At 52.6% G+C, this 15380-nt stretch overlaps 3 protein-coding genes across 3 annotated transcripts; 1 reads left to right on the top strand and 2 right to left on the bottom strand.

The window, feature by feature from the left end:
- Positions 1-1104: 1104 nt before the first annotated feature.
- On the bottom strand, positions 1105-5415 carry LOC135674832 (coronatine-insensitive protein homolog 1b-like). Its single transcript, XM_065185046.1, has 4 exons — positions 5201-5415; positions 4428-5089; positions 2150-2627; positions 1105-2065 (listed from the first exon to the last, which is right to left on the bottom strand). The coding sequence occupies exons 2-4, from the start codon at positions 4910-4912 to the stop codon at positions 1262-1264; spliced, it is 1767 nt and encodes a 588-aa protein (XP_065041118.1). The 5' UTR covers positions 4913-5089; positions 5201-5415; the 3' UTR covers positions 1105-1261.
- A 582-nt stretch (positions 5416-5997) lies between these two features.
- LOC135674833 (nematode resistance protein-like HSPRO2) lies at positions 5998-7999 on the bottom strand. The gene has a single exon (XM_065185047.1). It carries the CDS (start codon positions 7644-7646, stop codon positions 6255-6257), a length of 1392 nt encoding a protein of 463 aa, XP_065041119.1. The 5' UTR covers positions 7647-7999; the 3' UTR covers positions 5998-6254.
- Positions 8000-14591: 6592 nt separating this feature from the next.
- Positions 14592-15334, top strand: LOC135674043 (auxin transporter-like protein 1). Its single transcript, XM_065183454.1, has 2 exons — positions 14592-14981; positions 15101-15334. The coding sequence occupies exons 1-2, from the start codon at positions 14592-14594 to the stop codon at positions 15332-15334; spliced, it is 624 nt and encodes a 207-aa protein (XP_065039526.1).
- The last annotated feature ends 46 nt before the right edge of the window (positions 15335-15380 follow it).

The raw sequence follows: 15380 nt of genomic DNA, 5'->3' as shown, positions 1-15380 counted from the left end.
CCAGTAGAATAAGCATTATGTGATCCGAGAAACTTTTTTTTTTTTTTTTTTCTTTGGGATTCGCTCCATATCTTCGTGGTGGGGAAGTTGACCTGAAGAATCTATATAACCCTGAGGTAGGACAGAAAGAGCAACAGTTGCTACCGCCATGTAACACGTAGAAAGGATCAGCACTCGCGGAGGCCATCGTGTCACTCGTTCTTTTGCGAGTGGATTCGCAGTGTGTTGTCCATCCATCGGGGCTTCGCTCTCCGGCCAATACTCGTGCTGGTTCATGCGCTCGCTACAGCAGCCACTGGGTGATATGGCAGAAACAGGTACTGATGCTGTGGCCGCAACTATCGGCAAGTGTGTCGTGCGAACGAGTCACTTGGCGATGGCGGAGGGTAAATGACGTAACGATCCACTTGGGATTGGGGAAGATGCGGACGACACACACTCACCGGGGTTCCACTATTTTTGGTCTGGCCTTTCAGCTTTTGTTTGATGTGCGTTAGTAAGTAGTGCATAACCTTTTTTCTACTGTTAAATGTGTCGTCCCACATCTGCACGGTCTTCTCCGTCACACCCCAACAGTCTTTTTAGATGGGGGTGGCACCATATATATATATGCCTCGTGGATGGTCATCCACTCACCATGACACGTAACAACGGAAGAGATGAAGACTCTTTATTATTCGGAGGCTCATTCATCACTCGGGTGCTGGTTTAATAGCCTTCGTGTCGAACGGAGATTGAATGGGATACATACAGCCTTTTAACTTGGAGGGTGTCTCATGCGTGATAACATATCCATCTCAGGAAAACTTGCGTTCCCCGTGGAGAACACGAGATAGATAAATCAGTTCTAAGACGTCGTGAACTGCATGGAAGGCAGCTGGTGTGGGCACCTCTTTTAACTCACGGTTTCAGTGACTAAATTTTCCCTGGGCTGAATGTACATCTCATCCTAAACACAGGTGAGACCGATGAGACAGATTATGATTTGAGAAACTGCAACATATAAAACCAGTAATAATCGAGTTAAAATGATCGGTAGGCTATCAAACCCAACAGGTCCACTGTTTAATTTTCAGCTCTGTGACCTTTCAAAATGCAGAGGGCTAATAAAATCGTTTCACCAAACCAACTTAAACATCCGATCACAGTACAGGCTGCTTGGATCGTTAGATTGACACAAGCTAATCGTAGGCATGTTGATCGCTAGGAGCTCAAGAAAGAGCAAAAATGAGGAAAAACAAAAAAGGATTATAGAGTCCTCCTACATATGTACACTTGATGCTGGATATAGAGGGATCACAGACTCCGGGCAATCTGTTCTTCTGCCGACGAGGGAGTAGTAAGCAAGTATCTGAGCCTGGGCCTCTACGCCGCGGGTGTCACATGTAACCTGTATTGGAGGAATAAATTCTATGTTCCAGAATGGACGGGCCATTGCCAAAAGGTCGCCACCACCCGGGGATGCCCTATACCCCTGCACCCACAAGTACCTCAAAGAAGGCAGCTGCGTAGCGGCCAAAGCCAAGGCACGCTCGCTGAAACAACAGCTCCTAAGCTCCAGCTTCTGCAGAAGAGGGCAACCTCTTGAAAACATCAATAATCCAGCATCGGAGTCCCCAACATTACCCAACAGCATCCATCTGATATTGCTACTATTCTCGCCAATGTAACCGAGACCAACATCAGATAGACCTCCTGGCCTCAGATAGAAGGCAAACCTCCTAATCTTGGTGCAACCTATCAAGAGAGCTCGAACCCCGTTGTCGAGGGGTAGTTCCGTGATCCTTTCTTCTCTATCGAGCAAGACAAGCCGGAAATCACAAAGATTTTTGCTATAAGTTCCAAGAGATTCCAAAGCTGCGTTCGTTATATCAGAGGCATATACTGCCAGGTACTCTAGTTCAGGGCATCCCCGAGCTAAAGCCGATAGCCCAAGTTGTGTGACTCGACCCTGTTCATCTTCCAGGCCGTGTTCATCGTCCCCCCTTTCTATTCTTAGCCTTCGGAGTCTCTTGCACGTCTGAGCAACAACCTCTAATCCTCTATCTCCAATCACATCCCTTACCTTAAAGAACCAAGAGCCGATTCAAACATCGTCAGATTAAATGCATAACAAATAAAATGTAAAAAAAGTTGATGTGTATGCTACCTCGAGAACCTCTAGATTTGGACATCGTTCGATCAGCTGACAATGATCCTCGGTGCTGAGAAACGTGTATTGCAAGTCGAGCTTCTTCAGTGCAGCAGCAAATGGAAATAATAAGTTCATCTCATTCGTACCCATAAAAATGAGCCCAACACAGCAAAGCGTGGGAGGAAAATTAATCACGTCGTACTTGTTGACCTCTCCGATTTGATCATTAAATGAGCCCCCACCAAACTCTTCCAGTGACGTTGCTGCACGGAAGAAACCAACTAGATCTGAGATGTCACATTCACTGATCTTCAGGGAAACCAAAGACTTGCAGTTCCTAGCAAGTAGCTCGAGGTCCTGTGGTGTAACTCTAAGCTCTGTCATGTAGAAATTCAAAGCCTCCAACACAGAATTGTTGACAGCAAGCTCGTGAACCCATCTATCATCATTCTCGACAATTAAGCTTTCTTCCAAGAATAATGCCGTAATGTTTCTGCAGATTATATTTGAAAATCAGTTGCATCATGGCAGGAAAAGAATCCATGGGCATTAAAAGGAAATGTGATGTTCAATAACATACATGCTGACCAAGGCAAAATGCCCAAGGTCAGTCACAGAAGAATGTAAATCTTGTTTAGTGTCTCTCGTCCAATCGTTAATAGTTCAAAGATTGGTTGTAATAAACAAACAACAGCGACAATTTTACATCTCTTCCATTGTTACTTCAATATGATCAGTAGCTAAAAACTTGTAAGATGCAGAGGTTTCCAGTACATGAAGAAAGTTCTTTTTTTGTTTCCGTTCCCAGGAAAGTTCGTTGGTCCTCATGTCATGTCTCTTCAATTCAGTAGAACTCCCAAAATGAACCAATCGTACATCAACATTCATGCACAGGCACAAACACACACAGGTTTATGAATGGATGAATCCAGGCACCTCAGTTTCCAAATATGAAAATACCACATAATTTCATGCCATCTGTCCTACCAATTGGCAAAAAACAAACATGACAAAGTTAAACTACACTGTTCATTTTTAGATAAGTTAACATATGAGCAAATGGCCTTGATAAACTCATGATTTCCCATTTGAAGTTCCCTAGTTTTCTTCACGAGGGTATGATAAAGTGTATAGATCGCTTCAATAGTTTAGATCATTGATTACCAAACCTCTATGCGCTATGAGAATGTAATTGTCTTACATATCCAAGTCACACTCAATGCACAGAAAATAACATATATAAATGATCCTAGATGCTCGATCTTTATACAAGCAAACTGACAGTGAAATATTTTCTGTTCATAATCATTTATCACAAACACCTCCTTTCTGTTTCCTCTCCTTCTTTTACCTTCCACTAGACCCTTAATTAGTTCCCATGGTGCTTCAATTTTCTAATTTTCGTTGTGTGAATCCTATTATTTTGAATATAGTCATGCCTCCACCAATGATTCAATCAAGAGTCAAGGTCTGAAACTACAATCAAATTTCAAACATTTGCATTGTTTTAAATATTTCTTTCGATCATCCATGAAGTTTGACAACTGTATCCAACACCAAGGGCACTTGTGCACTTTGCCTAAAAGAGTAATGACTGATTATTAATAGATATATATCCTTCTAGCATGTATAGTTGAAAGTATAGTCGGCCACCTACAACAGACCATGGATCCCATTTCTCTTATGCAAAGAGCAGGTCATGAAATAATTACGGCATAAGACGCTCCACTGCAACATAGAAGTGCACAAGTAGGAACGCTTAGCACTAAAAGTGAACGAATCAGCTTCGATAACATGTCCAATCTATCATGAACTTGATGATAGATGAACTTTATTTGGCATGTAGAATATCCAGAAGCGGAACACATGCGCACACACAAACCTGATCAAGAGTGCCATTTTAAACCAAAATCTGAACTACGATGTGTATAGCTATGTGGATATCAACAAGAAAAGGCCATTCAATCAATGATACCACATATGAACAGACATACTTATTCGACTCTTAAGAATCTGAAGATTTGACACATAGTAAACAATTTAAAGACGTTACTTGAATGATTGGCCTTGGCAAATGAGCAAGCAGCAAAATTGACATTAATATATGCTAATTATCATTACTTACGTGGCCCAGCAGTCTTTGATGAACACTAACTTATCTAATCACACTTGAGAGCAACATAAACTACATGGACGTCGTTCAGAAATTATTTCTAGTGAAACCAACCACATTTCAGTTCCCCGATCTACAATAAGAGCAAGCATGGATACTTCATTCGAGTGTAATGCGTACTTGCAAGAACGGGCGATGAGCAAGAGGCCGTCCGTGGAGAATCCAGAACACTTGTCTAGCTTGAGCGACTTGAGCACGTTGCCCCGGGCCCGAACGAGGGCGTCAATGTCCTCGTCCGAGACGATCATGCGGCGGAAGTGAAGGGCCTTGAGGCAGTCGAGGGCGTGGACGAGGCCGCGGATCCAAGGGCCGGCATAGCCGCCCCAGTCCTCGGGGATCAGGTTGAACATGGCAGCGCGGGGCTTGCCCTTGAGCTTGAGGGACTCGAGGTTGAGGAACCTGCGGAGGAGCCGGTCGGGGGTGGTGGAGTAGCAGATGGCGACGGTGACGTGCTTCCGCGAGAGGGCGTCGATGCGGTACCACTTCTTGCACACCAGCGAGATGGCCTCCCGGTCGCGGGGGTCGTCGACGTACGCCATCACCCGCTCCAACGCCGCATCCGATATCCCAAAGCTCACCGCCCTGTCAAACCTCCGCTGTTCCATCGTCTCTCTCTCTCTCTCTCTCTCTCTCTCTCTCTCTCCCCAATCTCACAACCAAAACCACGCAAAACACAAAAGAAGGGGGGCCTTTTCTACAGCCAGATGGGCTGCCAAAACGGGATCGGCCTACAGCACCAGATCCCCATCGAATCCCTCGATCTCTGCAACTGAAGCCCAGAACTACAACAAGAACAAGAGGGACAAAAGAAGTAAGCCACCAGAGAAGGAAAGTATTAATTAGGAAGAGAGAAAAAGAAGCGAACCATGAATCCCAGCTCGATTTCTCCTTACCTCGAAAGAGAAAGACGGAGAGAACCAGGGCGGGCGAGAGAACTTTTCAACGCCCACAGCCCACAGGCAGCAGCGTCCGAGGCAGAGGCGGAGGCGGAGGCGGAGGCGGAGAAAGCATCCTGGGAGCGACCGCAACCCTAAGTTTTTGATGGTTTCATTTCCCCCAAGAGATAATAAAGCGGACGGCGCAGAGAAGACACCGAAAGGGAACAAAACACCAAGGAATTCGCTTATTATAAGGCAATGAACAGTATCCATCGAACTCGTAGTTGTTTTCATCGCAATAGTAGTTCGCTCCCACTACGAAGCTGTAATCATCGCAATCCTAGTGTACACGTACGTATGAATATACTTGTGTGGTTTTCCAGGATGCGTGGCACGCTCGTTATTATTGGCCAGGCGTGCCATAACTATTCAAGCGGACAATCGCCTCAACCGATGCATTTCATTTATATATTCTCGAATTATGACGAGCAGATATTTCGAAATTTGTAATCTATTTCTTATTTATTATATAGGCAAATTGTGAGTCCGTTCTTGGAAACTGCACTACATAAGTCAATACAGCATCGAGGTGGTGACAGTTGTTCGCTCGAATCAATCGGAACCGCTCCTTTATCCCATGCATCACTGTAGCGGCGAAAAGCTTCGGTCGTCGGCACCCGAAACTGATTCATTCGACGGCACAGGAAACAATCAACCAGACGAAGGAAGAGGACTCGTCGTCGCCAACAAAACCCACACGAAAGAAGGCCTCGAGACTCTGTAACCCATGAGGGTATTATCCATGGATAATATTAAATCAATTCACTAGCATTAATTTATTTTTTTTACGATAAAAAAAATCTATCATCATTTTTTTTTTTTTGTTTACAAAGGATAAGGATAATTGAGAACGATTATAGAACATACAACAGGCGATCTACCTATGGCTATACGAAAAAATATATAGAAATATCTGAGAACATATATCGACTAGTTGTTGCTGTATCTTCCAATGCAATAATTGTTCAGCCAAAACTTCAATGATGGTTAGCCGTATGCGAGCGCTTTGTCAATGCCACTTCGTCTTGGATGCGCCGCTGCCGAGTTCGTTCTGCCAGAAATCTCCTAAGAACGTCTTGGCCGCATCCAAGCTAGGGTAATACGGCGGCTCCAGGAACACCTGCGACAACGGATCCAGCGCCTCCGACGGCGTATACACGGCTCTGTTGCCGCTGGCTTCCAGGCTCCCCATGACCGTCGCCACCAAGTGCCGGTAGGCGAAGAAGAAGGTCTTCAACGCCACCTCCACCGCCTGCAGCGCCTGCAGCAGATCGATCTTCCCGGGGTTGTCGCCCTCGCCCCGCCGCCGGCTGTGGAACAGCCTCATCGCGGCGTCTTGCACCCGGGGCCCCCCGTTGGGGTCCGCCTCCACTCCCAGGATCCACGGCACCCTCCGCTTCAGGTCCTTGCAAGAGTTCGTCAATTGCAGCAGAGCCGCAGAGCGGAAGCAGAACGCCTCCGAGCCGGAGGTGGCTTTGATGGCCAGCTGGCTCTTGAGCCGGAGGAAGTCGTCTGGGTCCATCAGAAGGTGGAGGTCCTCCACGTCCGACAGCAGCTTCCACACGCGCTCGAGCAACCAGCAATCGTTCGCCGCCTGCGCCCAGTCCTTGTCATCCATCCTCTGATCGACTCGGGCCAAGAGCTCCCGGGCGGCGAAGAGCCACGACTCGAGGATCTGCTGGATCGTGCAGAGCGCCTGGTCTTCGTGGTTGTGGAGGTCCTTCGACGCGCCGGGGCTCCTCTTCAGGGCGTGGAGGTCCGATGGGCGGACGACGAGGTCGTACTCCAGCGTAGGCTTCCCTGTGAGGTTGGGCTCGCCCAACCCCAGCGTGAACTGGCACCGATGCATCTGGCTCTCGATCTGGAACAGGATCTTGGAAGCCACGTCTTCCGACTTCTCCCACGTGGCCAGCCGAGGCAGCAGGCTCGCCTCGCTGGTACGGCTCACCACGCTGCTGGTGCCGGGGACCTTCCACACCTCCTGCGAGCTCTTGCCCCGGGACAGGAGCCCCTGGCACGAGCTGAGATCCGCGATGGGCGCGCCACCGCCGGCGCGAGCTTCCTCCTCGCAGAGGGTGGCGATGATCTCGACCTGACGCGCGGCGAGTGACTCGAGCCGCCGCTTCCACTCCCGGTGGTTCGCGTATGGCCGGGGGTCGGAGAGGGCGAGGGAGACGAACCGGAAGGTGATCTCCAGGCCCTGCAAGGCCGGCTTGAGGATGGACTCGTTGGTCCACCGAGGGAAGTCATTGGAGCTCCAGAGCTTGGCGAGCTCGGGAAGGCGGAGGTAGTGCTCATAAGCCGCGATGGCGGAGGCATCGTGGCCCCGTAGAGCAGCAGCAGTCGACCATACTTTCGACTTGGCATCGGAAGGCGCGGGCGATATTTCGGACGCCGCCATCCGATTCTTAGCTATCGAGATAAGCTACAGGAAGATGTTTCAGAGAGAGAGAGAGAGAGGGGTGGAGGGGGGGAACAACTCGATGAATCAATCAAAACCTGCGCTAGAGAGATGGAAGAAAGCTTCCTATCCTTTCCCTGAAAGAAGAAGCTAACATGAGAGACATATATACACGCACATGATAGATAAGGGATCGCGGTGGGAACAAGGAAGAGGCCCGGAAGCGGGTGAGGAATTCCAAGGCGGGTCGGTGAAGGCAAAAAAGAAAACTCGAGGAGGCGACATGTCAAAGACCCAAAGAGAACGCCATGGGCGGACGCGAGAGCTTATCCGAACGACACTGCTCTTCCGACCATGCTTTCGATTTAGCCAGCATCCAAACCAGGCCTGTGATTGGAGCTGGCGTCGTGGGTGGCCCCGACACACCACGTTACGCAAAAGGAGACGAAGACCTGCGTGTTCGTTCGGAACCCAAACATTACACGTCTTCGGCGTCTTCCTGGGTCGTGGTGCCGAGCCGAGTCAGAATATTTCTTGTACATCGTTGACCGGCAGCTCTTCTAGGGGTTCAAATCCATGTCCGTGCTTTGACCTTCCTGCTATTTATTTTCTTGCAATAAGCAATAAATAAATAAAGAGGAATTTTCTACTGAACTCGGGATGTGGATTGACCGACAGGCTCTTCAAGATAAAAAGTAACGGCCATAAATCCTGTTTGCTCTTGAAAGAAATAGGTTCGACTTCCACCAGAGAAGAAAATTCTTCTTTCGCCAACTCATTCTCCATTAATGTTTCCTTTATTTCTTACACAGCACGCACGGCAGTGCTCGTGGAGCTAACCGGATTGACGTTTCAATGCGGTACAACAGCCGTTAGGGGAACAATCACTGGCCGTAATGACGATGGCACGGAATCGTCGCAGCGGCATTAGGTCGAATAGCTGGGGGGCCGTTGTCCTGAGGATTTTTCTTGAAAGAAGCTTCCTATCTAGGGATAAGATATGTGGTTTAGAACATTGACCGTCTCTTTTCATCGATTTCTTTTCAACGTTAAGAACACTGACCATCTGTTTGCGACATTGCTGGCGGTCTCAGCACTCGTAGACTCGATCCCCGAGTTTACCGTGTCAGCCGCACGTCACGGCGGACCGGCCCGGGCCAAGGTGGGGGCGGAATACACGCACGCGGAGACTTGGTGACCGGTGGGGCCGGAGCGGGGAGCGGAGAGCGAAGACACCGAGGAGCGCAAGCCACGGAAGAAGGGGGAGTGGGCGTGCCGCTGCGGGAAGCCAGCTTACCGCCGCACGCGGCGCGGCCATGTGAGATGCCGGGCGGTGTTATGAGACGCGTGTCGGCCGTGTCACATGGCCGGCCCGCGTTCTGCCAACCAACGCGGGTCGGGTGCGCCTGGAATATTACTAGTCGCTTAACCGGAAAGGGCACGAGCATATGCTACGGACGCCAAAACAAACAAAGCGATCGAAGGACGCCACGGCCGAAGGAAAGAAGCAGAAAAAGACAGCAGCTTTTTCTCCCGTCTACTTCGGTAGACATCTGAGATGGGGTGGGGATCGGAATAGGTCCGTGCGGATAAGGTTAGGAAGAAGTCAGTCAATCCCACCCGCTCCGTGGTCCTAAGTATATCCTATTTCTCGGGTAGACTATGCAGACGGCACCTAATCGCATCGAATTCCTTGTGTGTTGCAAAGAATGATGTAAGTGAAAGCCTCCCTATAATTTTTATTTTTATTTTTATTAATCCTAATCTGAATAAATAAATAAATAACAATAATAAATTGTTTGGGTCAGTCGGCCCAATCGTGGCCCATATATTAAAGGAGCGATCAACGAGACCGACGGTGTGGAACGAGAGAGAAGACAGAGTGGCGACAGATGAGACTGAAAAGGGGGGAAGCGGGCAGAAGGAAGGGCGTGTGTGTGGGTCGTGCGGTAGGTGGGTGTCTCTCTTTTCCCGGGTGGGGTGCACGTAAACTGGCGCTTAATCATGATATGTTCTTTTTTATCTTAGACAACCTTTTTCTTTTCCGTGAGAATAATTAATGGATCGGATTCGGGTTTGGTCGATTCCATCGGTGTCCAACTTCGAAAATAAGAATGTGTTGTCTTTTCAAATTGCTCCTCAACAAAAATAATAATTGTTAGTGGAAACAACTTTGAGCCGTGGCCTCGAGGCCGACGCGGCTCGATTCGGGTCCGGACGACGGGGACCTCCCTGGGGCGTTCCTCGAGCCCACTGAGGCGGTCGGGCGCGGTGTCCGATCGGGACGGTGTAACCGCCTCCTCCAGGCAAGAACTCCTCGCCTGCGCGTCCGGAGGGGACCTTCGGCTTCGTACTTGCACAAAGGTCGGGTCGGAAGCTCGGCCCGACCCCTCCGACGATCAAGTTAGCAGATGCGGAGGGGGTTTCACATGAAGAAGTGTTTTTGTGTGCCTCCCCTTCTCTGATGAACGAGAGAGTATTTACAGGGAAACTTACTACTGTTTGATGTGCCCGCCTGTAGGAGCCAGGCTGATAGCGTCTGACTTGGGCGCTGGCGTGGCGTGAAGAACCGCGCCTGAGTAGGTTGTTAATGCACGTCGGCCGGTGTTCCGGTTCGGTTGACCGAGTGCAGTCGCGCCGATCGAGGCATGAGGCGTCGGCTGACGTCAGCTGAGTCTTATCGTAATTACTATCCTCATCATATTCCTCCCCGGAAAGAAGCTAAGCGTCGGACGTTGTAACGAGAGTCCAAGGCATGGCTTAAGCTTTCAGACGGGCTGACCACGAAGGCACGGTCTCGGGAAAAATGACGCCGAGGAGCATGACGCAGGCGGGCTGGCCGCGCAGGTGTGTCTCGGGAAGCATGGGGCCGAGGAGCACGACGCAGGTGGGCTGGCCGCGCAGGTGTGTCTCGGGTCATGGGGCTGAGGAGCCGAGGAGCACGACGCAGGCGGGCTGGCCGCGTAGGTGTGTCTCGGGAACATGGAGCCGAGGAGCACGACGCAGGCGGGCTGGCCGCGCAGGTGTATCTCGGGGAGCATGGAGCCAAGGAACACGACGCAGGCGGGCTGGCCGCGCAGGTGTGTCTCGGGAACATGGAGCCGAGGAGCACGACGCAGGCGGGCTGGCCGCGCAGGTGTGTCTCGGGAACATGGAGCCGAGGAGCACGACGCAGGCGGGCTGGCCGCGTAGGTGTGTCTTGGGGAGCATGGGGCCGAGGAGCACGACGCAGGCGGGCAGGTCGAGCAGGTGTGGTCTCGGGCATCATGCGGTCGAGGAGCACGACGCAGGCAGGCAGACCGCGCAGGTGTGGTCTCGAGCGTCATGCGGCCGAGGAGCACGACGCAGACGGGCAGACCGCGCTGGCGTGGTCTCGAGCGTCATGCGGCCGAGTGATGAGGTTCGGACGGGAAGGCTGCCCTGAGGGGGGCTCGGTCGTCTACGGCCGAGGCAAGTGGCTCAAGCCGAGGGGCACAACTCAGGCGGGTTGGCCGCGCTGAGATGGACTCAAGTAGTCTACGGCCGAGCCGTGTAGAGTCAGAGGGGTTTAAGCTGGGGCCAACCGCGAGCCGAGAGGGGGTCAGGTAGATACTGAACCTTCGCTCAGAAGAGACTGAGGCAGGGCTTAGATTTCTTTTCATGAGGACTACATCGGGTAGCCACCGCAGGTGCTTGGCCTCTCTTATGGAGCCCGCGGTCGGAGGTCATCCCTTCTCCTCACGGTCGCCCAGGCCTCGGCTACGATGTACCGGTTACCTGTCCGCCCAACCAAGCTTCCGGGTCAGCGGGGCTCCTTCCAGCAACAAGGGGTGGAAGGAGTGTTTCTTCTACATATGTCATCCGGAGGGTTGGAATTTTGGGCTCCAGTGGGCGGCGCGCGCCGTCGATAATACCACCCTGGTTCTGGATGAGGAGCGTCAGGCCCTTCGAAGATTGAAGGAGATCCTCTCGGCCTCCCGAGTCATCCGGAAGATGATCGAGGCGTGGCTGGTCGAGGCGGGTCTGAGCTCGGTGCCTCGAGGTATGCCTTAAAGAAGGTAGCGGCAGGTCTTCCTGTTTTTTGGTGTTCTGACCGAGCTCGGTGTTTTCTAGCGGTCTGAACTTCAGACGCACGGCAGTGAGGTTCACCATTTCTGCGAGAAAACACCAAGCTCGATCAGAACACCAAAAAACAGGAAGACTTGCCGCTACCTTCTTTAAGGCATACCTCGAGGCACCGGGCTCAGACTCGCCTCGACCAGCCATGCCTCGGTCATCTTCCGGATGACTCGGGAGGCCGGGAGGATCTCCTTCAATCTTCGAAGGGCCTGGCACTCCTCCTCATCTAGAACCGGGGTGGTATTATCGACGGCGCGCGTCGCCCACCGAAGCCCAAAATTCCAACCCTCCGGATGGCATACGTAAAAGAAACGCTCCTTCCACCCCTTGTTGCTAGAAGGAGCCCCGCTGACCCAGAAGCCCGGTCGGGCGGACAGGTAATAACCTCCCGACCCCCTGGATAGACGGAAGCATGAGAGGAAAAGAGACCGGCTCGAGGGAATCTTAGCGCAGTAGCATTCCCCCAGGAACGCCACAAGATTGTGCCAGGAATCTGGCGCCATATGAGAAGGGGAGATACGCCACCACGAGACACAGGAGCTTATGACTGGATGGAGTGGGAGGCGCAACCCGGCCTCGAAGGCGTCCAAGGTTAGGGCGAAGCCCCTAGGTATAGGATCATACGCCCGCTGCCTCGGCTCAGGGGCAATGAGCATGAATTCCCCCGGGATACCATAACAATCCCGGAGAAAACCGAGCGATGACTCACTCACAGTTGAGTCAAGGTCGTGCGGCCACATTAGCAATTCAAGGGCTTTGACAGCCCTTTCCTCGGACGACGAGCGAGGACTCGCCGGCAATGCCCCCTCTCCGACGATACCGGAAGCGGGGGGCGAAGAAGAAAAGGGGAAAGAAAAAGAAGCCATCCTTACCAAGTCTTGGAAAGGAAGGCAGGGCAGCTGATGGGTACGAAATACAATCGCCCGAAGAGAGGGATGAACAAATGCTGGTATCAGGACGTGTAGGAAGCCGACAGTGCACTATTTATAGGCCACATCCTGCCAAAACAGCGACCCTTCCTCTCCGGAAGTGTGCTGCGAAGATGCAAACGTCACTTCGCCATAAATATAGCCTGACGTGGTGGCCAACTGTAGCGCGATGCGAAGTACGGAGGCGCTAATCATGTCAGCCTCAAAAGCCAGCGACTCCCAAAAGAGACGGCCCCTTGAGCTTCCCCAGGAAAAAAGCAACCCTGCCGCCCATGCCCGCACGTGCGATTGAGCGATCGATCGCTGACCAAAGTGAAGTTGTTCCTCGGCCGAATGTTGCCAGAGGCCACCCCCCGGCTGCATGTTGCCCGAGGCCAATCGCTGACCAAAGTGAAGTTGTTCCTCGGCCGAATGTTGCCAGAGGCCACCCCCCCGGTTGCATGTTGCCCGAGGCCACCTCCTCGGCTGCATGTTGCCCGAGGCCACCCCCTCGGCTGCATGCTGCCCGAGGCCGCCACCTCCTCGGCCCTGTGCTCCCCAAGACACACCTGCGCAGTCAGCTCGCCTGCGTTCTGCTCCTCGGCCCTGTGCTCCCCGAGACACACCTACGCGGTCAGCCCGCCTGCTTCGTGTTCCTCGGCCCTATGCTCCCCGAGACACACCTGCGCGGTCAGCTCGCCTGCGCCGTGCTCCTCGGCCCTATGCTCCCCGAGACACACCTGCGCAGTCAGCCCGTCTGCTTCGTGTTCCTCGACCCTATGCTCCCCGAGACACACCTGCGCGGTCAACCCGCCTGCGTCGCGCTCCGCAGCCCCACGTCGCCCGGGACCCATTCGGCCTCATGTCGCATGGGACTACCGTGATATTAGAGGCTGAAGCCATGTCTCGGACTCCTCCCCTCTCTTTTTCGACGACCGATGCATAGCTTCTTTCGGGGGGGGAATGTGATAAGGGTAATAATGGCGACATGACGCGCCACGACATTAGCCATACCTATATGACGCTCTGCCCCAAAAAAGGGCAATAATGCCGACGCGATGTGCGTTGACGTCACCCGCTCTCAGACGAAGACTTCATCGCTGTTTGACCCAACGCCCTTGACCGAGGCACGCCCATACCCTGTGGCAGTTCAGTTCTCCACGCAACGTCAATGACAATGTCGAACGCCATCAGAGGTACGATACTGTCCCCCGCAGGCAGGCACGTCAGGGAACACTAAACCGCCCTATAAATACCCCCGAGTTCTAAGCGAAGAGGAGGACACTTATTCACAAAAAACTCCCTCCACATCATCTGACTTGATCATCGGAGGGGTCGGGCCGAGCTTCCGACCCGACTTGTGTGCAGGTACCAGGGCGGGATTGCATCTTTCCGGTGCTGCGGAAAAGCTTCACTCCCAGCGCAATGTCTTGACCGGACCACCACAACCGGTCACCCCAACTGACCCGAGGAACGCCGCGCAAGATCCCCGCGCATTAGGACCCAAACCAAGCCGCGTCGGCCCCGAGGTCACTGCATAAAGTTGTTTCCCGTAACACCTCTGATGGCGTCTGACATTGCCGTTGGCGTTGAGTGGAGAACCGAACTGCCATAGGGTATGGGCGAGCCTCGGTCGTCATCCTCCTCTGCCTCGGTCAAGTGTGTGGGGTCAGGCAACGATGAAGTCGTTGTCTGAGAGCGGGTGACGTCGGCGCATATCGAGTCGGCATTATTGTCCTCTTCCTCGGGCAGAGTGTCGTCCAGGCGTGGATGACATCGTGACGCGTCATGTCGCCATTATTACCCTCATCAGAATCGACACCTGAATGGCCTCTCGTGGATCGACCTGCTTGCTCATCGTGTATGCTAACGTTGTGTGCAGGGAGATCATGCATGCCATGTGGAAACCACGGAAGTTCAAGTACATCTACTTTCCTATATGACGCTACCGTCGGCGGCCGCCGTTTACTGGGCCTTCGGCGACCAGCTTCTGACCCACTCCAATGCGTTCTCGCTGCTGCCCAAGTCAGGGTGGAGGGACGCGGCGGTGATTCTCATGTTGATCCACCAGTTCATCACCTTCGGCTTCGCCTGCACCCCGCTCTACTTCGTATGGGAGAAGGTGATCGGAATGCACGACACCGAGAGCATCTGTATGCGCTCCCTCGCCCGGCTTCCGGTCGTCATCCCCATCTGGTTCCTGGCCATTATATTCCCATTCTTTGGGCCCATAAACTCCGCGGTGGGGGCTCTCCTCGTTAGCTTCACCGTCTATATCATCCCCGCCATGGCACACATGCTCACCTATCGCACCCCATCGGCACGGCAGGTATCATCCTTGTTTTGTCTGCCATCTTGGCTGGGGCTCAATCACTAGGCGTTGCATCCCTATCTACTGGTTAGCTGGCACTATGACTGCCAAAGCCTTCATTTTTGTCGTCCTTGCAGAACGCTGTGGAGAAGCTGCCATTCTTTCTACCCAGCTGGACGGCGATGTACGTGGTGAACGCCTTCGTGGTGGGGTGGGTGATGGTGGCGGGCTTCGGTCTCGGCGGCTGGGCCAGCGTGATCAACTTCGTCAAGCAGGTCGACACCTTCGGTCTCTTCGCCAAGTGCTACCAGTGCCACAAACCGCATCCTCATCCTCCCGCTGCCTCTGTCCCGCCACCGCAGCTCCACTGACTCACAAATCCGTCGATTCCTGTTTTTGCTCGTCTCCTCCTCTTCT

The sequence above is a fragment of the Musa acuminata genome, chromosome BXJ1-5, assembly GCF_036884655.1.
Source record: "Musa acuminata AAA Group cultivar baxijiao chromosome BXJ1-5, Cavendish_Baxijiao_AAA, whole genome shotgun sequence".
Lineage (NCBI taxonomy): Eukaryota > Viridiplantae > Streptophyta > Magnoliopsida > Zingiberales > Musaceae > Musa > Musa acuminata.
The sequence above is the reverse complement of the archived record's forward strand: the minus strand, read 5'-3'. Positions and strand labels throughout refer to the sequence as shown.

Excerpts from the sequence above, each read along its gene's own strand:
- LOC135674832 (XM_065185046.1), bottom strand. The coding sequence starts at position 4,912 with ATGGAACAGCGGAGGTTTGACAGGGCGGTGAGCTTTGGGATATCGGAT. Across the intron at positions 2,628-4,427 it reads CTCATCGCCCGTTCTTGCAA|AAACATTACGGCATTATTCT; the intron begins GTACGCATTACA and ends TATAATCTGCAG. Across the intron at positions 2,066-2,149 it reads CAAATCTAGAGGTTCTCGAG|GTAAGGGATGTGATTGGAGA; the intron begins GTAGCATACACA and ends TGGTTCTTTAAG.
- LOC135674043 (XM_065183454.1), top strand. The coding sequence starts at position 14,592 with ATGACGCTACCGTCGGCGGCCGCCGTTTACTGGGCCTTCGGCGACCAG. Across the intron at positions 14,982-15,100 it reads GCACCCCATCGGCACGGCAG|AACGCTGTGGAGAAGCTGCC; the intron begins GTATCATCCTTG and ends TCGTCCTTGCAG.
- LOC135674833 (XM_065185047.1), bottom strand. The coding sequence starts at position 7,646 with ATGGCGGCGTCCGAAATATCGCCCGCGCCTTCCGATGCCAAGTCGAAA.